This window comes from Lissotriton helveticus, chromosome 5_1 (assembly GCF_964261635.1).
Source record: "Lissotriton helveticus chromosome 5_1, aLisHel1.1, whole genome shotgun sequence".
Lineage (NCBI taxonomy): Eukaryota > Metazoa > Chordata > Amphibia > Caudata > Salamandridae > Lissotriton > Lissotriton helveticus.
Window position 1 is genome coordinate 1,591,855,956 of NC_136065.1, and position 21,887 is coordinate 1,591,877,842.

Here is a 21,887-nt window from a genome sequence, read left to right on the forward strand (position 1 = left end):
GTGGTTTCAGGTGCTCGGCACTGGCACTTAATTGTCAACACTAGCTCTTGTGACAGTCTGCCACAAGGTGGCGGTGTTTGGCCAATTTAAAGATGAGAACAACAACAATTAATTATCGTTTGATATACAATAAAAACACTATTAAAGCCCCCCAAAGCCATTCTCATAGCTTTGGGGGCCTGAAATTGTCCAAATTGTCTAATTTGTAGGAGTGTGAAGGTTAGTGGTTATGTTGTTACTATCACTGGAAACATAGCAGGGGCAATGTGTGGTGCAAGCTGCAGTGGCCTAGTGACGAGAGCCCTGGCACTTATTTTTTCACAGATTAAGCACTGCCTTTAAAACACTTACCAAATCATAAGAATAATATCTCCACAGTACACAACCACCCTTTAAAGTATTTAAACATAATATATCTAAACACCCGCTCTTTGATTAAACACCAGTTAGTTTTTCAACATACTAGACACCTACTCTCCTGATATTCAGTTTATGACAAACTTGTTTAATTGATGAATCCACCCCTGATATATCAGCTGCACTACCAGAAAAACTATTAACTTTTACAGACAAACAAAACCTCTGGAAAAAGAGGGGGTAGTGTGGCAGCAGCCATTAAAAAATACCTTTCTTTCACTGCCATATCTCCAGTAGGGAATACACCATCTGATAGTTTAACGATAAAGCTGGATTCTCCCACCTGTGCATTGCTGTGTATACTTTTCTATAGTCCGCCAATAGCGATTTTGGAGTTTCCCAAAGACTTAGCAAACTGACAGGATTACGCAAACATTTTAATAATTGGAGATTTTAACTATTGGGCGAACAAAGAAGAGGGGGGCAAAGGCTCCAGGGAACTGACAAATGCTACTGAGTTTGAATCTTGAACAACATATACATGTATCTACACATATCAAAGGACATATACTTGATCAGCTTTGGTCTATCAACTAGAAGTTGGTGGTAATTTGCGATTCCTTAAGGGCATTTTGGATTTTTTTTTACCTTGATACATTGCTCTTAAGGAATCGTAAAATATGCGATTCCTTAAATGCAATCACAAAATAAGGAATGGCAAATTTTGCGATTCCTTATTTTGCACCCAAATTGTTTCATACATTCCATTTTGCGAAAATGGGTTCACAAACGCCGGAATTCTGCGAATTTCGGCGTTTGCGAACCCATTTGGCCTTGATATATATGGCCCTAACTTCTTAGATTCCCATCAAGCAGGTTTTTGGCCTTCTCATTCCACCGACTCAATCATTTTAACTGTAGTGGACCACCAAAAAGAAGGGTCTGATAAAGGGTACACACAAGCACTGGTCCTACAGGACCTGTCCGCAGCATTCGATACAGTTGATCATGAAATCTTAGCAGATCAAATGGCTGCTGCAGGTCTTAGGAGAACTGCCTTAAAGTGGATGAAATTCTTCTTAAAAAACCAAACTCAATCAGTCCGTCTTGCACCATAGAACTCTGCTATAGTTAGTATGAACTGTGCGGTACCCCAGGGCTCCGCCCTGCCCCTTCCTCTTTAACCTTTACATACGCCCCTGATACATACCTTACAACAAATGAAGGTAAAAATCTATAATTTTGCAGGTGATATACATGTGATTTTTACAATTGACGAGCTATCGGACTCCAAGGAGCTCTTCAAGAATACTATGCTATTCAGCAGAGACAGGATGAATAGCAACCAGTTAAAACTCAACGCTGAAAATATGGAGATTGTCATCTCCAACAATAAATTAAATTACTGGACTCCTGCTTACTGGTCAAAAGAGTTAGGTCCCCCACCTAACCCCAACAGCACGGTAAAAAGTCTTGGCATCCAAATTGATGCCGACCTTTCCATGCAATCACAGAAAAGAATGGTTACATCGGCCTGCTTTTTCCAGCTCAGAAAATTCAGGAAAACTTGAAGATTTTTCACTAGGGAGGCCAGCATTCAAATTATTATTGCCTTGATCCTGTCCACAATTGATTATGCTAATGCTATTTACCTGGGTCTCCATATTAACTGAAATCACAGACTACAGATGGTACAAAATCAAGCTGCTTGAATTATCTTTCAACAGCCTAGACATTGCCACATGAAGCTGCTGATGAGGGAGCTTCATTGGCTCCCAGTAGCACTGCGATCCATATTTAATACAGGATCCATTATCTTCAAAGCAATCCACAATAATCGTCCCAAATACTTATCCATAAGGATCTACAGATATTCCCCAAAACACAACCGTAGATCTACGCAAATGAATCTACTTGTGGTCACGAGATTCAGACGCAAAAGGATGGGAGGCTCACGAATTTCCACGATAGGACCCCCCCCAACTCTGGAACTCTATGCCTATTGCAATCAGACAGACCGCAAATTACATGTGTTTTAGAAAACAATTGGAAACGTGGCTTTTTACTCATGCCTATAGCTAGATGCAGATTCAGTGGTGGCCACTAACTTAGTGTCAAGAGACCAGTTTGTGTACATATGCTTTATAAAATCCCCCCAACATAATAACATTCTGTTCATGGTGAACCCCTTCTGCCGTGAAAGCAACAGGCAACATGTAACCATGTCTTCTGTTTCTTCACTGAGAGTTATTCATTCACATAGAGACTGTAAATGCATCCTATTCTGGCTAGACATCTCTGGTTGATATATTAAGCAAGAATAATGTATAAAAAAAACTTGATTTTGGAGGGTGAGCAGAGATTTTTGGGAGACTTTCCTGTTTTACTAGGGATGCCGGCTGATTCTTTTTTGATTTCCCAGCCCATTGAGACACAGAATACTTTCAGATTTTTGCATATTCCGTATAAATGCAAATGAGATCATTCGTGGCATTGACTTTGTACTACTTATTTTAGAATTTTGTAATAAAAACGCTTTAACTTTTCATTGGTCTAAAATTCAGTTATTGATTAGGTAATTCCTAGATTACTAATGTACTATGTTTTTGATTGATTTTAATGTCTTGGGCAATGTCTTAATGCGGGACACATTGCCTCATGAAATTGAGGTTTTTTTTTTTTTTTTATAAACAGACTTCATAATTTTTCCCGAAGGAATCACAATACCACACACAAGTAGCTTGTCGGAGAAAGTTATACAGCGTTCGCTCAACACATTGGCCTTCAGATGACACAATACAATAGTATAAGATAACAGCAGTTCCTCTCTAGTCTGGACCATAGGCTAATTAGTCCAGCCATTTCTCCCAAACTCGATTATGTTTACCTCGTAGACCGTTTTTTCTTGTTGTGCGCACCAGTCCACTCCCGCAGCCATTGCGAAAGGGCAGGAGGGGTAGGGGACTTCCAGCGATTAGCAATGTCGCATTTGGCGACCCTAAGGGCCGTTCCTAAGAATAATCAATCAGCCCTTGGGCCCCCAAAGTTCTCAAACACCCAATAGAAGCACTAAAGGAGAGAGGGGAACCTCCCACCCCAATACCTCAGTCAGCTCCCCCACCTCCACCTCCACAGACCAGAAAGCTTGGATTTCTGGCATAGCCCGACCATGTGTTTAATCAGGGAGGAGTCTCACTCGGTGAAGTCTAGCTGGAGAGAGGTAGTCACTATATGGGTAATATGTCTGGATTAATCACAGTCTGGAAGAAATTGTAATAACCCGAAATGCCATCAGCGTGCCCTGCCAATCGTTGTCCTCATGGGTGCCCAACCAGTTCCCCTAGAGTGCCTGGGGGATTGACAATCCAGGTAAGATAGATTTTGGAGATCCCACCTTTGTCCAAATCACCCATCAGAAATTTGGTCTGCAGGGCATGAGACTGAAGGACATGTCTCAATTGGAGGTATTTATAGAACTGCTTGTTGGCCAGCGCATAAGTGGTTTGAAGTTCTTGAAAAGACTGCTTATGTGTCCCTGACCAAACGTCCTCAAACTGCGAAATCCCAATGAGGTCCCATCGCTCAAAGCCCTGTAGCTCCTCAACCTCCCTCAACCAAGTGCTGTGCCAAAGAGTTGTTTGTTTCATGAGTTTGGTGTCCCAGCAGGTGTGGCGGAAGGCTGCCCTCCAAGCTGGAAAAGCCATTTTGGTCACTGAAGGTATGAATTCTGATGGATACATCTGCCAGTGGATTCCTCACCTTGTGAATATCCCCTGCGCAGCAGCCATTCGGAATTTTTTGTAGCTCTCTACGCCGGCGAGGTCATGGACGATGTCACAGAGGGTACGACTACGCTCGCGACTCCGCTGACGTTACTGGATCCATAATAGGGCCTCGTCGGAGTGATGACGTCAGTTCCCTTTTTTCCGTGCCGTCGACGCCAACGGAATTTAGGGACTCTCCCTAGTTACTTTGTATATCTAGCGGTTTTCCTCCGTTTCACTTGTTTCTTTTGACAATGTCTGAGAAAAAATCTGGTTTTAAGCCCTGCAGGGAGTGCGGTAAGCAGATGTCCTTCGCTGACCCGCACGAAGATTGTGTTTGGTGCTTGTCTTCCAACCACGACGTCGATGGATGTCCAAGCTGCAGGAAGATGAACCCAAAAGCGTTGAAAGAGAGAGAGGAGAAGCTTGTTAAGGCCAGGATGAGGAAGGATAAGAAAGCAGGTAGGAGAAGGCGAGATAGAGGTCGAGGTCTCGTTCTGAGTCCAGGTCGGGCTCGAAGTCGACGTCGGGACACTCGAAGCCGAAGAAACATAAGAAGAAGCACTCTTCAAGGCATCGATCTGATAAAGAAGCGGTGCCGAGATCGACCTCACCTTGACGTCATAGAAGATATTATGTCTCTCCTTCGTTATCGAATTCAGTTTCGCCAGAGAAGTTGGCTTCACCTGAAGTCTCTCCGCGTCGATCACTGACGCCGGTTCCATCACTGGATTCTGTCCATTCTCCAGCTCCAGATCAGGAACATCCTGTGCCGGAAGAGCAGGTAGAACCAGAAGAAGTTCCGTTATCGGCGCCGGCTGGCTCGAATACAGGAACGTCTGCTACGGAGTCAATACCAGGAGCTTACCCTCCATTCCCTGCTTCAGGACAAGACCCTTTGCATTACCTTAATGCTATGTATGGGGTATTTGCAAGGGCAATGTACCCCTCTGGTGCACCTACGGGTCCTATGGGTCCATTAGCTTTCAATTTGGGGGTACCACAGGCCTATGCCCAGGCCCCTTTCATGCCTTTCCTTCCGACGGCGCCTTGGAGTTTCCCGGCGCCGAGGGCTACGACGCCGTTCCCATCTTCACCGGCGCCTTCTGTTTGGCCTCGTTCGGCGCAAGCGGCGCCGTCGGATCCGTGCACGGTGCCGGCTCCGAATCCGATGGAGTCGGTTATGGATCCGTCGACTTCTGTGCCGAGATTCGTTCCAGGATTGAGACCCAGAGGGTTTTAGAAGAGAGGAGGTATCATGAGGAAATGGAAGAAGGTGAGCTGCGTGATTCAGATGAGTACTTTGCTGAATTGAGAGAGGCCAGTGGCCTGGACATTTCACCTGAATGGGAGTTTTCTCCTGATTCTGATGCTCCTTCAAAGGATGTAGCCCCTTATCACGTGGTGGTTGGAAAGGCGGCTGAATTATTGGACATTCAACTCCCTACCACTGAGTTCAAGTCAAATCGGTACTCCATTGGCCTTCTTCGGTTGTTGAGCCTCTCTTGCCTTTCAATGAGGCTATTCTTGAGCCTGTGTTAGAGGTTTGGCGAAAGCCTCTTTCTGCGCCTCCAGTTTCCAGATCTATAGCAAGAAGATATCTCGGGCAGCCCGTGTGTGATACTTCTCTTTTTGGACCCGGGTACTTAGTGCTCGTGGCTTTTTAATCCTACGGCTGTGCATCCCCGGCGTGTCCTTTCTAGTTCGCGTCTTGCCGATCGCGAGAAAGCAACAAAACCTTTGTTGCTTTCTCGCGATCGAGATTCAGGCACGGTGTCAAACACCAGAATTTAAACAATCGGTGCATCTATATAAACACAGGGCGAAACAAATACACCCTTGTATAAGAACCAACAAATTGGCTATTGACTATTTTGGAAAAGGGAATTGCGCTAAATAAAGAAACGTTTCCCGAGCCACCAATAAACCAAGCAGCTTTGACCGTCATCAAGTAAAGATAATCTCATTGATGAGCGGGATCCTTACGGAAATCTCACTGCTGTGTGATCACACAGGTGATACGAGTGATATGGAGAAATAATTACCTATTGTCCTGAAGAAGGTGGCTATAATCAGCACAAAGCCTCTGAAATGCGTTGACGCACTATTTAATTGTTAAATTTGGAGTGGTCAGCCAATAGAAGGTCATAGGGAAAGGGACTCCCAACCTTGTGTTGTCCTAATTATTGTCTGAATTAACAGTGAGAAGACATAGTTGATTGTCTTTTCTGTTCTCCTGTGTAGCTTTATGAGAAAATAATTTTTATATTGGTTTTGTGTGTTTTTAAATTGTGTATTTTATATTTATTGTACATTTAATTGAATGTTTTTTAACATGAAAATAAACAGTCTGTTTTTGATATAATTGATGTATTAGATTTTTTCTCTGTAAGTGTTTTCACACGATGTACATTGTGCACTTAACTCCTGGAGATGAGTGAGTCTGGTAATAGGTTGAAGTGTATGTGCTTGAGGTTGACGACATATGGTTTACCCAAAGGGAAAAATCTTTTTTTTACCTCACAGTAACTTGGTGCTCTATTCCCTTTCGGGTGGTTACAGAGCCCCTTATTTGTTTAAGATCATCTGCAAGTAACAACCCAGTTGTTGTACAGGTTGGGGTTTTCGATAAATGTACCCAAATCTCACCTGGTGCCCTCACAGCGCAACCTGTTTATAGGGGCGGTACTGGACACTACTGTCTGTCGAGCATTCCCTCCGACTCAAAGGATTCTCGACATTCAGGAAATGATTCCCTTGTTTTACAATGGAGCGGTCGTTCCAGTCCTGAAGGTCCTTCGTCTGCTCGGTCTGATAGCTTCCTGCATTCTGTTGGTCAACCATGCACGCTGGCACATGAGGGCGCTCCAGTGGTGCCTCTGCAAGCAGTGGTATCAGCACAACGGAGATATCAGGGAGTCAGTGAGGATCTCCAGAGAAGCTGCAGCGTATCTGTCTTGGTGGAGTGTGGAAGGTACTCTGTCTCAAGGAAAGCCTTTCCATCTTCCTCCGTCGGTTGCCACAGTGATAACAGCTGCATCGACTCTAGGGTCGGGTGCTCATCTGGGGGATCTGGAGATCAAGGGTCTTTGGTCTCCAGAGGAAAGGTTGCTTCATATCAACCGTCTAGAGTTGCGGGCGATTCGTCTGGCGCTCAAGGCCTTCCTCCCTTCCCTTCGCGGTCAGTCGGTTCAGGTCCTTGCGGACAACACTACCGCGATGTGGTATGTCAACAAGCAGGGAGGAGTAGGGTCACAGTGTCTTTGCAGAGAGGCTCTTCTTCTCTGGTCCTGGGTTCAGGACCATCAGATTTGTCTGATGGCAAATCATCTGGCCGGAGTTCTGAGCGTGCGTGCAGACCGTCTCAGTCGGCAGTTCTCAGCCGACCACGAGTGGAGGCTTCATCCAGAGGTGATTTGTCATGTCTTTCGGACGTGGGGAACCCCTCAGGTGGACCTGTTCACCACTCACGAGAACGCTCACTGCCCGTCATTCTGCAGTCTCCAGTTTCCGATGCAGGGAGCTTTGGGGGATGCGTTTCAGTTGAGTTGGGGCTCGCAACTCCTTTACGCGTTTCCTCCCATACCCTTGATTCCTCGGGTTCTGAGGAAGATTCGCCAAGACCGGGCCCAAATCATATTGATCGCCCCGGATTGGCCAAGAAGGGTGTGGTACACAGATCTTCTCCACCTCTCCTCGTGCCCGCCGCTCCGTCTCCCTTTCAGGGCAGACCTCTTCTCTCAGATGGAGGGGCAGGTTCTACACCCCCACCTCCAGAGCTTACACCTTCATGCCTGGAGATTGAATGGGGCAACCTGAATTATTTTTCTCTCCCGCCTGACGTGGTGGATGTTATTCTTTCTGCCAGGCGGCTTTCCACCAAGTCAATTTATTCTCATAGATGGTCTAAATTTGTTTCATGGTGTGGAGAGAAATCTATTGACCCCTTAAGAGCTTGTTTGTCCAATATTGCTCTTTCTTTGACCCAGCAGGGTTTTGCTGTGGCTACTGTAAAAGGTTATTTATCGGCCTTGTCGGCATTCCTTTGTTTGCCAGACCAGTCGTCTTTGTTTAAGTCACCTATTGTGTTATGTTTCCTTAAGGGTCTTACCAACAAATTCCCTCCAACTCCTTTTATTGTGCCTCAGTGGGACTTCAATCTTGTGTTAACCTATTTGATGGGTTCACCCTTTGAAGCTTTGCACAAGTGTCCCATGAAACTGCTGTCTTTCAAGACTGTTTATTTTGTTACAATTACCTCGGCAAAGAGGGTAATTGAGCTTCAGGCTCTAAGTTCGAAACCCCCCATTCTTGACCATTCAAGCTGAAAGAATGGTACTCAGGATCAGGTCTGCTTTTCTGCCTAAGGTGGTGACTCCTTTCCATCTGGGGCAGTCTATTACCCTTCCTACCTATCCTTCCCCTCACCCTTCCAAGGAGGAGGAGCAGCTTCACCGCCTCGACCCTAAGAGGGCGGTGAGCTTTTATCTCGATAGGACTAAAGACTATCGTGTGGACGACCAGCTCTTTGTTGGATTTGTTGGCTGCAGGAAAGGAAGAGCGGTACACTAGCACACGCTTTCAAGATGGATTATCTTGTGCATTAAGATCTGCTGCGCGTTGGCTGGTAAGGAACCTCCAGAGGGTATAAGAGCTCATTCTACTAGAACAATGTCTTCTACATCTGCTTTGTCTAGGGGTGTTCCTTTAGAGGACATTTGCAGAGCGGCAACATGGGCCTCCCTCCACACTTTCGCCAAGCATTACTGCTTAGATTCCGAAGTGAGGTGGGACGGCCACTTTGCTCGTTCTGCCCTCCAAGATTTTCTGGTATAGAAGGGTGGACACCCTCCTCCGGGAGTGGGGACTGCTGTGGGAATCTATTCACAAGGTGAGGAATCCACCGGCAGATATATCCATCAGAAGAACAAGTTACTTACCTTCGATAATGATTTTTCTGGTGGATACAGTATCTGCCTGTAGATTCCTCACATGCCCACCCGCCTCCTCGTTGTCCACTCTTCTATACCTGCAAGTATTTATGTTGTATTTTCCAATGGAAATGTTTAATTATGTTTACCTTTTGAGTTGTCTTCACGCTATGTGTGTTGGTTCAAATACTGAGTACTGTGTATACTATACTTGTTTATGTCGGTCCGTCCGTGTGCCTCGGGGGCACGGAAAAAAGGGGCGGAACTGACGTCATCGCGCCGACGTGGCCCTATTATGGATCCAGTGACGTCAGCGGAGTCGTACCCTCTGTGACGTCGTCCATGACCTCGCCGGCGTAGAGAGCTACAACAAATTCTGAATGGCTGCTGCGCAGGGGATATTCACAAGGTGAGGAATCCACAGGCAGATACTGTATCCACCAGAAAAAAGCGTTACCGAAGGTAAGTAACTTGTTCGTTAGGGAGGGCAGAACAATAAAACATGGATAGAATTTGTGGAAACCCTAGAAGGGATAGGTCCAACTGGTAGGCGGGATCTGACAACCCCCATTAAACCAATCATAAATTGGTAGAAGATAAAATGCTAAATAGTAGAGGTAGAAGTTGGCCATCCCCAGGCCACCGTCAAATGGCGATCATTGAAAATGTGCATAGGCCTGGAGCCATGCCATGAGAAGAAGGAGTCTATCCTGTCCAGGGCCCAAAACCATGGCCATGGTATGAGGAGTGGCAGATTTTGAAAGATGCAGAAAAACATGGCAGGATCTTTATTTTATATAGAGCTACGCAACCCATTACTTTTAGGGGGCGGGATTGCCATTTAGCAAGGTCTGCTTTTGCTTTCCATGTCGGGGCTCTAGGTTAAAGGACCAGATAAGTTCAGGGTGTAGTGCAACCCAGATGCCCAAGTATTTGAAGCTGAGATGGCAGATTGGAATGGTATCTTGCCCATGCACCAACACTGATTTTGAGGGATTCAGCCTGACACTCGAGGCCTCCCTAAAGCAATGCAGGAGGTGGAGACAACTCATTGTGGGGTCCTCCAAATAGAGAATGACATCTGCATATAAGACTATGCAATCTTCATGGCCGTCACTCCGTCCCCGTGAATCTGAGCATCGGTGTGGATGAGTTGCACTAGTGGTTTGATTGCAAGTGCAAGAGGAGGACTGGGGACAGGGGCAGTCCTGCCTTTTCCTTCAGCTGATGGGGGAAGTCATGGAAGAGGACAGCATTGATATGAACACTTGCTGTGGGGTTGGAGTAAAGGGCCTGGACCATTCCACAGAAGCGAGGTCTGACCCCAGCCCATTTCAGCACTAGCTGGAGGTAGTCCCAGTTCACCATGTCAAACGCCTTCTCAAAATCAATAAAAAGTGAGGCTAAGCCAGAAGACAGAAGATGATGGTGGGCCTTGGCCACGTGGAGACATCAGAGGTAGTGCCTCGTGCTACAATCCAGCATAAAGACATTTTGGTCTGGATGTATCAGTGTGTGTAGGACTTGTTTGAGCCTGATGTCCAGCAGGGTCATGAAGATCTTAACTTCCCCGTTAATGACGGATATTGGACGGACACCCGTACATGCTGTTGATGAAGGTTGTGTTTTGGGAATCATCACAATCGTGGCAGTGTCTATTATTCGGGAAAGGCTCCTGACTGACCAGCTTCCTTATAGAGTGTAAGAGTTGTGGGGTCAGGATATCGCGAAATGTAGTGTAGTACTCCGGGGAAAGCCATCAGGGCCAGAGTCTTCCCAGGAGCCACTGCTGACCAGGCTGCCCCTACCATCTCGGCTGAGGACTTGTCCAACATTTGAGCTTCGGTCGGAGATTGGCGAGGGAGAGGAACCTCATTGAGAAACTGAGCAGAAGATTTGCATCCCTCCTGAGGAAAGCTGTATATAAGTGGTGGTAGTACCGGGGAAATGCCTTTGTAATCTCAGGGAGGGTATGGGTAGATTTACAGTGATCATCAATAATTTCCAGCGTGATCCTGATCACCTATTGGCAAGACCAAGCCATAACAGTAGTTTTGCGATCTTGCCCCCCCACTCAGTAGTTTTGCGATCTTTGCCCCCTGTTCAATATTCATTTAAGCCTGTAATTTATGGGGTATCTACGGGCTCTTTCTTCAGCCCGCAATACATTTTTCTGCTCTTCCTAGCTAGATTGATCATATCTTTTGGCCTCTTGTTTGGTGATGGCACTCGGATAGTTCTTAGTGTTGACAGCAACATAGATTTTTAGAAGCCCTGCCAGTCTGCAGCTATGAGCTGGATGAAAGGCAACTGTGTGAGGTTCTTGCACTGGGCAGGTCTCATTCCATCTGATGTATGGATTAATGTTCTTACACTTTTGGCTACTCCTCTAAAAACAGTAACATGTAACCTGGAGTTACTTTTGAACAAGAGCTTTAATTTTTCATTGTCTTTAAAGTCTAAACCATCTGTTCTTCCTTGCAAAGGTTCTAAAAATGATCTTCTGAATCCTTTCCGTGTAGGCCCATTTATCCATCATACTGATAGCCGACTCTTGCCTTGACTATTGCAACTCACTCTTTCTTGAACTTCTGTACTTTATTCACTATCTTCAGCTAGTACAGAATGCAGCTATTTGTCTGTGCTTGGACTGACACACTATAGTCCAGTCTCTTATTCATTTGAATCCGTTTCATTGGCATTCAATACCAACGTGATCAGTTTTTAAGAGTGGGTGTATTTGCCAAAAAGGCCTCCAACAACAAGGGACTAAACAAATCAACATGCCTTTCCTTTTAGCTGACTCACACTTTGTTCTCTGCTTCAGTCTCATCTATCCAAACATCAGAAAAATGTGTCCATCCGGGTTCACCTTTTCTTCCGGATTGTTGTAGCGTGGAACTCCCTGCCTTCAGTGCTGTGTGCCTCTAGTTATTCAGTTAGCAAACCTGTGGAATCCTAGGGCCAGAACACCATAGTAGATATTTGCGTACTTTAGAAATTTGTAGGAAGTGCAAAGTAATATAATGTGGGCAACCTTATAAAAAAAAAAAAAAAACACATACCAACAAAGGGCTTCAGCAATCCATCTTGTTTGACTTTGTCAGTAATGATCCTGGATGCCAAGGATGTGGTGGCCTTGGGCTTCCCGTACTTTAGTAAGTCAGAGGACAAACTGATAACTAAACTAGTAGTTACTACTGAACTTTGGATATTGTTGTACAAAGTAGAAAAAATAAAATGTAGGTTTTATTCTAGAAAATACAAGAAACCTGGGGAATATTCACTACTCTCGGGCTTGTAACTCTTCACTTCAAGGCTTTAAACAAAAGCTTAATGAATGAGTGAATGTAGAAATAGTTCCAGGGATAGCAGATGGATGGATACAAAGATGCCTGGGGGTCCTAGCACGCTGTGCTTGGATCTAAGGTGTCCAACTCGACAGCTCTCAAATTACACCCATTTGCCAAGTATTAAGTTTGATCTCTGATAAAGTAAGAATTGCTCACCCTTGGGTTATATTTAATTAGTGTAGCAGATGGAAAACACGACCTCCCTCCTCTGGACACACTGTTTTTAGCTCATCTCGGCTCAGTTCCAGCAGCTGCTTTCCGGAGAGAACTCCCAGACATGTCACTGTGCTATGGAAGGAAAATGGAGAAAAGACAAAATAAGATGCGTACACATTGATTCACGGATGACTAGGCAAAAAAGAGCAACCAGAGAGGAGAGACGTGGAGGCAGAATCCAATGGGGTGGGAAAATCCGGAACGTGAGGGGGCGGGGGTTGTGAAAGAAGATAGCAGTAGGTAGCAAGAACGCAGGGAGAAAGACGGAGATGGTGAACTGTGAACAGACTTAATACCTTCAAGGACACATGAAGGTCAAGACACTATGGAGTCGGTCGGAGATCTTTGTGTATGGAGCTTTTCCATGTAGAAGAGTGTGACTGGAGATCAGATCTGGTGTTGGTATGTCCCTTTGGCACACAAATGGATACAAATAAAAATGAGAGGGATACAAATATGGATCGTGAAAAATTAAGAGAAACGGTGGGAGGCGGGGGGGGGCCCAATGTGTTGGGAAAGTTGGAAAAGTGTGGGGGTGGGGAAAGAGGATAGCAGTGAGCAGCAAGGATGAGGGTAGAAAGACAAGATGGTGAGCTGTGAATAGGCCTGATACCTTCAAGGGCACATGAAGGTCGAAATACTGTGGAGGGAAGGTAGAAATCTTTATGTGTGAAACTTTCCCTGTATTAGAATGTGTGAGTGTAGTTCAAGTCTGGTGTGTGTATGTGCCTGTTGTGCTGCAATCTTCCAGCAGGAACTAAAAGAGGAAGGGAAGGACACCATCATTGCTGAATGACCGGGAGGATCTGTGGTATGTATGGGGAGGGTCTGGTGTGACCGGTGGTTATTTATTGGTTTTGTGAATGCAGAGCAGTTACTTAGTAGGTTTGATTGGAGAATGCTCATGTGGTTTGTTGGTTTTGTTTCGAGTAGGCACCATGTGCGGTGGCCCTGGATGCTGTCCCCAGGCCTTACTCCCCAAAGTAGGCTGAAGGATCTGGTAGGAAATGGTGTTCTATCAGGATGACCTAAACATGGCAGGGAATTCCCCAGGAAACCGGCAGGATTATGTGGGGTCTGGGCAGGACGGCTGAAGCCTCTGATGAGAATCCGCAGAGCCATGCTGATTCCACACTGTCAGTATAGCAGCGGTCCTAGCTGGCGATGAGGAGGACCTGTCGAAGTGCAGTGGCAGGTTTCCACTACAGGGCTACCAATCTGGGTAGGTGAGAATGGGTACAGGTGGGACGGTGCTTCCTTGTCTAGATGAAGGGTTGAGCCTTATCTAGAATAGGCCACAGATCCTTTAGAAGCAGAATAAGCTTGCCCAAACTCAATGGAACCCTAAAAGTAATTGGAGGTTCAGCTCTACCTCTTGCCCAAAAGCCTCTGCTATGCCTCATTAGTTTTCCTATTTGATCACTGGGGATGGCGTGATAACCCCAAAGGTCTCCTAAGAAGTCCTGTTCCAAAAGTTAATGACCCATGGACTCCAATCTCATTTTACAGAGTTAAGAGGGCCACAAGCTTTAGGTGGGGTAAAGATGCTAGATGTGTGTGTAATGATGTCTTTCTAAACACCCTGACCTCCCAGTGGCCAGAAAGACTGCTTCTGCTGGGCCTCCTCTTTAGCAGGGATGCAGCTGTAATAAAGACCCGAGCTTGGCACAAGCTTTGTGGTAACTTGAATTCCATAGTTCTAATGATCTCCTGAATGGGAAAGGCTTAGTAGAGGCACGAGAGTATTAGATTATGATGTTGTCATGTCTTGCACCAAGTCTAGCTGGCGCACTGGACTGTGGTACTTATGCTAAGGATACACCCCATCGTGTTTCCCCGTAATCACAGTGGGGTGGGTGCTATGCATGGAAAATAATGGGGTACATTTGCAAATTACTTTGTGTTGCTGTTATAATAAGCCTTCTAAACATTATTCCCGTCAAGCGTAAAGAATGCAGTATGCATGTTTGTATGTACTGCCACATGTCGAGAACAAACTATCTAAGAACCACTGTAGAGTGGAGAGGGGTAGGGACGGATCAAACACATGTACCATAGCTGGTGTGGGGTAGGGAGTGAACTGGGTTTCTCTTCACTGGGCAGCCTCTGGAGCAGAAGGGGCAAGGAGCATCCGTGTAGTGGTTTTATGACATGTTTGGTAATGATGTGCAGAGAGCTTGACATATAAAAGCGTCAGTCATTAGACAGATGATCTTTTTTCCATTACCAAGCTCTCGAGTGGTGGGCTAATGCACCCAACTTCTTTTCCATACCAAATACTCAGTTACTTTGTTTCCTTTTGAACACTTGCTCTTTAAAAGGATTTCCATAAAGCTGCTATGGACGAGAGACTAGAAGTAAAGTAAACAACCATGGCAGTGGCAAATGAAATCAGTCCTGTCAGAAACGTCCCAACCAACCCAACACCGCAAGGGTCGCAACTTGAATGGGTCTTTTGAGGGCAGGGTTTGGTCATGGCAAGCCATCCATACCTGAAAGCAGGCCCCAGGCCTGCAGCCCACAGGGGAAATGTTGGAGGTACGGTATGGCCAATACAACCTCGTCAAAAATGGTACACTGAGGCATGCTGGTGCCAACCCAATACAGGTTGAGGAAGGGTATGGTTTATTAAGCAACTGCTGCTTATTTAATCTTTGGGATACACTTAAATCAGTCACAGGACAAATGGATGCAAGCAGCCAGGAGTTTTACAGGTAGCTGTCTACCCACTTATGAGTACAGCAGTAATTCAGACTAAATGGTAATGCATACAGGTCTCTTTTTCAATATTCTCATGTTTTAAGGACTCAAATAATTGCAAAGAGGATTTTAGCTTCTCACTTGATCCACCACCCAGATTAGGAGACTGCGAAAGTAGTAGGGAGACCAGTAACTATACCAACGACTCCACCACTCTGTTTTTCAGCCGTAACTCGCTGCAATGTAGTGGTGTGTGATTAAAGCGAACTTTTCCTTTTTCATATTATGACAGGTGAATGGTCTCAGTTGTACCAGCTTCCATGATGTTGTTATCCGATTGTCAACGTTTTGTTTACAAAGAAAAATACACTTTCTACCCTACTTGGGGAAAAGTCAAATAGCACGTGCCCCACACAAGTGGGATTCAAAAAAGGTTTATGTGTGATTCGTTTAATAAAGTATTGGAAATGGATGTAGTAAACTGTTAACATGGATAACCATGCGTTTATCAATAAAAATTAACTATTGTCCTTATTAATAGAGCCGCCTGTTCTGAACTCCACATCTATCTCTACATGCAAGTATGTAGTCAGGCAGGCCCGGCAACCCAGGCCAGGGATTACTGATTGATGGGTTGCATGTGGGAGGGTGCATAGCTGGGAGGCAAACACTCGGGCAGGAAACTCTTGGTTAATTCCACAGATAGGTGCAGCGACATTACAAAGGCCAGGAGAGATTGCCCCAATAAAGCACACCTGGCTGGAGGGGGTAGGCATGCTCCAAAAAACACCATAAACTCAGATGCCACATGAGTTAGGAACCCATAGCCAATCAGGACCTAGCACACAAAGTGATCCCATGCTCACAATGCTGGACATCTGGACACATTCACCACTGGTCACACTGTGTCCAAGCGAGGTCAAGACCCACCTGTAGGAACCATAGACCATTAATTTATGACTAAAGGCAGCAACCAACATTCCTCATTATATATGGTAAGCTGGAAATTTTTTATTGCTTGTTGTAATTTTTAATATAAGAAGATCACAAACCTGATGTAAATTGAGACAGTCCTCAGACCTAGTGCCTGTAACTGTTCTCCCGGCTGAACTGTAATTAAATAAACTATTCATGTTTCACCAAATGCCTCTTGTCTTCTGTTTTTAAGGAAATCTGATTTGAGCAACATATTAGCGAGTTATATAGGAGGATTGGGACCTCATACCCGACTGCAGTCGAAGGCAGGTGACGCCGCCCGGACGGATTTACTTTGTGCAAAAAGATAGGTGGGCAGACACTGCAATTGTTTGGAAGTTCTGATGAATCCCCTGGGCGGAGGTCCATCCTGAAGCAGCCGTCACAGAGTGTAAGAGACTACATCCGAGCCTAAAACATAGTCTAAAGCAATTGACGTATGGTAAACTAGGAAGAAGCGTAAAAAAGATAACCTGAGTGCCCTGCCACTGACAGTGTCCGGCATAGAACCTATTTTATATGTCCTAACTGTATCATTCATAAGGCGGCCTTGGAGGCATTTCCATGGATGTGACCTTTGTTTGAAAGCTGACCGCTGGCTGTGGTGAATATAGTGTAATAATATGTGTAGCCCTTAATAACTCCTAGGACACTGGGTTTTGTGACATAGCTATCCTGATTAGGTGTAGTTGACACCTCAGTCTCATAGGTTTTTAGTTCAAAAGTTTCCCAGTGCTAAAGTTGTTTCTTAACACCCGTAGTATCTGGAAGAAAGTTTCCTGGAATGTTAGACGTGGCTGTAGGACAGATTGCTGTGTTAGGTGGTTGTTAGAGAGTCTAGTGAATTTGTCATTGGTGATTGTAAGAAAGGCCTGTCATTGCCAGTTTTGGGGAATTGTTGTGACATGGTAGAGAATCAAATGGCTTTTCTTTGTCAGGTAATGGGGGAAAGTCAGGATTGTAGAGAAGATTGGTTAATTGTCAGAAATTGACACGAAAATATTATGCGTGCAAGATTGTTACAAGAAAGGACTGCGCATGTTAGTCTGTTGTAGGGAAATCTTGTACATGTAAGATTTTTTTTGACCAGAAAAGCTTGTGCTCCTCAGATGGTTGCAAGAAAGTTTTACAAGTTTAAAGTGTTTCCTTAATGAATCAGGACGTACAGTTTGGAAAAGCCATGCGTTCTTAGCCATGTAGCAACCTCTTTTGGGCTTGAGTTTGGATTCAGGACCACCGCACTCTGGGCTGCTGTTTCCTGCGGGGAAAACAAGTAAAGATTTACACCTGCTCCTGGAAACATGTCGAATTACAAAGGCACAGGCTTGGAATTTGCTGCTCAGTAAATATTTGCTTGTCTTATTTATAAAGAATAAATCTGTCATTGTAAAGTATTGCATTACATCTATCCTGTATTGGTAAAAGGAACATTAATGTTCACGCATACCGAACTGAAGAGAGACAGTCAATAGGTAGGTGATTAATGCTGCTGCGTAGTTTTGAATATCTGACTTTACAATGCGGGCCTGTAGCCCGCATGCCTTTACAATGCATCGCAATACCACTCAGGGCTGACAATGCATGCTATTGACCTGTAATGCTGTTGTTAAGTCTGAAACCCTAAGAACAGCTAACTTTCCTTTACCTGTACCCTCCATTACCTTTACCCATCCCTTAACATGTTAATTCCCGATTTTTAACTATCATAATGTTTGCCATTTAAAAAAAAAATACTTATCTGCGAGATAAAGTATTGCAGAGTAATGTACCAAACAGAGGCCTGCATGGTACTTATCTGCACGGTAACTTCCTGCTGGGTAAAGACCGTGCATTTAAGACTGTATACTGTGGTTTCATTTTACGCAGGTACCTGTTTGATGCTGCTCTTGGATCTGCTGTTTGAGGGGTACTCTATAGATACATTATTGGGGGTTCTCCAATGGAGGTACGTTTTTAAAAGCTACCTTATCCTGCATTTGGCATCTCCTGGTAATGGTTAATTTGGTTGAAGGCATTGGTAGAGAACATTTGAAAGGTGCCTGGTTCTGCAGGGTTCATCCAGTGGAGGTCTGCCTTAGGTAGGTGGATACATGTGCTGCTGGGAACATCTCCCACTAAGGGGGATACATTTAGTTGGTATCTGGTTGATGCAGTTGTTGTGAATGTTGTGGGGGGTTACCTTGGGTGGGGATTGTGCTAGTAATGTTGTAGGATATCTCAGTTGAGAAGGGCATGGGTATTCGACTGATTGATGCTGGTGGTAGTCACGGTGTACTGGGAAATTAGATAGGGTTGAGGACTTTAGTTCAGTGTATCTCGGCCTGAAGAAAGTTGTATGTTGCATAGTGAATTTATCTTTTATAATTAGAATTTATTAGCTACGTAGACCCGATGCGTCGAGGCAGTAGTAAGACGACCCTGACAAAAACACATTGTGCTGCATTCATAATAAATATCTACACCCGGTGTGAAACTGCCATGCAGTAGTGCCTGGAGCTGCAATATCCCAGGAATGATCCTACCTCAACTGACTACTTCTCAAAGTTTGACCTGATGTTCAACACTTCTGCTCCGGAGCTTCACCATATACAAGGGACTTCAGTCCTGAGATTCAGCAATCACGGAATGCATTTGATAAAGTTTCCGGTCAAGCTACAGAATCCTTCTTGGATCGCCCCTTCAGAACGGGAAACATCCTTTACAACGAAACTTTTACAACGCAGTGCTATTACAACGCAGGTTTTACAACGAAAACCATTACAACGCATTGCGCTGGGGGGCGCTCTAGGATAGGGAATAGTTTTCATTTCATTCCAACACCTTGCCTACTATCCACGGGGACTGGAGTTGGAATAGTAAATTAAACTATTCACTATCCAGCACCCCAAAGCGCTATGCATTGTAACAGCATGCGTTGTAAAAACTGCGTTGTAACAGCATGCGTGGTAAAAGCATGCGTTGTAACGTCATACATCCCTTGAGAACACCAGTGCTGTATTCCTTATCTTCAAGCAGCTAGCCATGAGTTTGGCACCGCAACAAAAGGTGAGCCACTGGTTTGATTCAAACTATACATTCAAAGTGAACTTTTACCTATGGTAACTATGGCTAATTATTGGCCCATGTTCTGTTATGATGAAATTTGATTTTGTTACAGCAGTTTGACCCTATTTTCCCCTTTTATGTGACTCTATGTTTTTTACTACATTTTCATCCTTTTCTTTTTTACCTTATTGATTTTAAGTTTCTTAGCTCTTTATTGCATTGCTGTCTCACTAGATAGTCTATACATACTATGTAAACTTCTCCATGGAAAAATTGCTTAGACCAATGTACCAAAGGTGTGCCAGGCATTTCTTACACAAGCCAGGATAAATCTGTTGGTCCAATTGTTTGGACCTTGTGGGAGATCAGTCACAGCTCACATCAATACTCTGGTCTCTTTTCCCAGAAGCCAACATTCTGATTCCTGATTGTAAGTATTTGGTCAGTGCTGCTGTTGCAGGTTTTTAAGTTCATGGTATGACTGATGTTACATTATGTAGGTTTCTGGTTGTTGCGGTTTGTGGGTCTCCCAGTAAGAGATCGGCCCAGTCTGTTGTGTACCTGGATGAAATGGCTACTATTTTAATATTAAACTTGGTGGTCTCCGAGTGAAGGGATATGTTTGGTATCCGCATGCTTGATGCTGCTGTTTTTCCCAAAATGAGAGTTGTCTTAGTACGGAACCTGACTAATGTTGCTATTGGAATCTCTCCTGGGGGATGTATAGCCTCATTATATTCCTTCCTGGGGTATCAAAGTGGATAGTATACATTATGTAAGTTATGGTTGGTGTTGGGATGTCCCAGTTGGGAGATTCGTTTGCCAGGTACCTCTTTACTGTTGTTGTTGCTCATGTTCCCTTGAAGAGGTTCCAGGACATTATTTGGGATGTAGCCACTTTCATTGCTATTGTTCTTGACCATCCACCACTGTTTGCTCTGATCCAAGACCTGAAATGAAAAGCAGACTTTGCATGAAAATAACTGTCCTAAAAACCTCTGGACAATAAAATTCCAGTGTGGCAGATCTCACATTGCTACATTTCTCAGGACCACCCATCACATGCCTTGGTATCATCCCATCATTGTCTCTGTACCACTGTGCTCCAGGGCTTGGAACAACTTAGTCTTGCGCCCCGGTTACACCTGTCCATATGTTAGTACCTGTCCAGGTGACTGTAGAAAAGCTTGTTTCATGTCTCAGTGCCAGCCTGCCAAATGCCTCATTGGCAACATGCCATGTTGCTAAGTATCACCTAGTGACATACCTTCATAGCTCCATGCTACATGTGTTATTGATACCCCACAATGTGTCTCAATAGCAGTGTGCCATTTATCTCTGTACCGCCATGCCATGTCCAACTACTGTCCTGCCATGCACCTCAGTGCCACCCTGCCACGGGTCTTAGTACCGGCCTGCCATGCACTGTTATCACACGCAATAATATTTCACAAGTCACTACCACAATACCGTATTCCTCAATACCATTCGGAGATAAGCCCTATTACCATTTTAGCACATCTCCCCTTGAAATACTGCAGCATACCTCAGTACGGACCACTTACTCAACTTGTTACTATCTTGTTATAAGTATCTCTGCTATATTATCACATTTCTCACTACCACAAGACTTTTTACCTCTGGTCCATCATGCCACATGCCTCGGTACCAATGTGCAACATGCTTAGGTATCCGCTTGTCACAGGATTCAACACCATCTTCCAATGTATTTCAGTCCCATGCTACTACGTTTCTCAGTACTGCCCTGCAGCATGCCTTCCTACCACATGACGTAGAAATATGCTGCCACATACCTCTTCGTCATCATCTAGGGTCCTCAATTACATCATGCCAGTGCCCCTAGAGCACCATGCCAGAACACCTCTAGATGTAGAGACCCCAGAGCCCCCTACCCCGCAGCTCTTTCACCTTACCACACCACCCCATAAATACAAGGTTCTTCGGAAGGCACCTATTCTGTCGGTCGGACAGAGTCCTCAAACAGCAACCACAATGTAGATCAGAGCCTTGCCTGGGTGATGTTTATGCGTCTTGTAGTTTACTGTGTGCCTGTGAACGTTCATGCCTTAAGACCTTCCCCATTGAGCTTATTTAAATCTTGTGAGATTCCTCACCTGTGTCTGTCTCTGCCTACACATCTTTCTATCTGTATTTTTAGGCACAGGTCTGTCTATTTGCATCTGAATGCCTTCCTATTCTTGTATATGACTGCCTGTCTCTGCTCCTCTTTGTGCATGTCTACCCCTTCCTGTGACCCTCTCATTTTCATCACAGATGGAATATTGGTGATACTATCCCCCTTGACCTCCTGGGATGGTGGGTTTGATGTGAGAGTATGTGCAGCAGTCAGATTAAAGGAAGGCTGCACGCCTTTTCCTTCGTGTCACCCTCGGTTATCTTAAGATCGGGGACATCCGGGTGAGTTCATTCTTAGGTGGGGAGTATGGTACCACTATTTCTGCCCTTTGCAGCCTCGAAGATGGAGGGTATCACTGGGTCATCCCTTCATGTGGTGTCTGTTGCCA

General features: G+C 44.9%; 1 protein-coding gene across 2 annotated transcripts in view; it reads right to left on the minus strand.

The window, feature by feature from the left end:
- EPS8L3 (EPS8 signaling adaptor L3) overlaps positions 1-21,887 on the minus strand; it is a 196,698-nt gene that overhangs the window by 4,743 nt on the left and 170,068 nt on the right. For both annotated transcript variants that reach the window (XM_078644784.1, XM_078644786.1), the window contains exons 17-19: positions 20,172-20,291; positions 17,463-17,554; positions 12,562-12,693 (exon numbers count right to left, since the gene is read on the minus strand). In XM_078644784.1, the coding sequence (XP_078500910.1) occupies positions 12,579-12,693; positions 17,463-17,554; positions 20,172-20,291 (327 nt within the window). In that variant the 3' untranslated portion in view covers positions 12,562-12,578. The remainder of the gene's footprint in view (positions 1-12,561; positions 12,694-17,462; positions 17,555-20,171; positions 20,292-21,887) is intronic.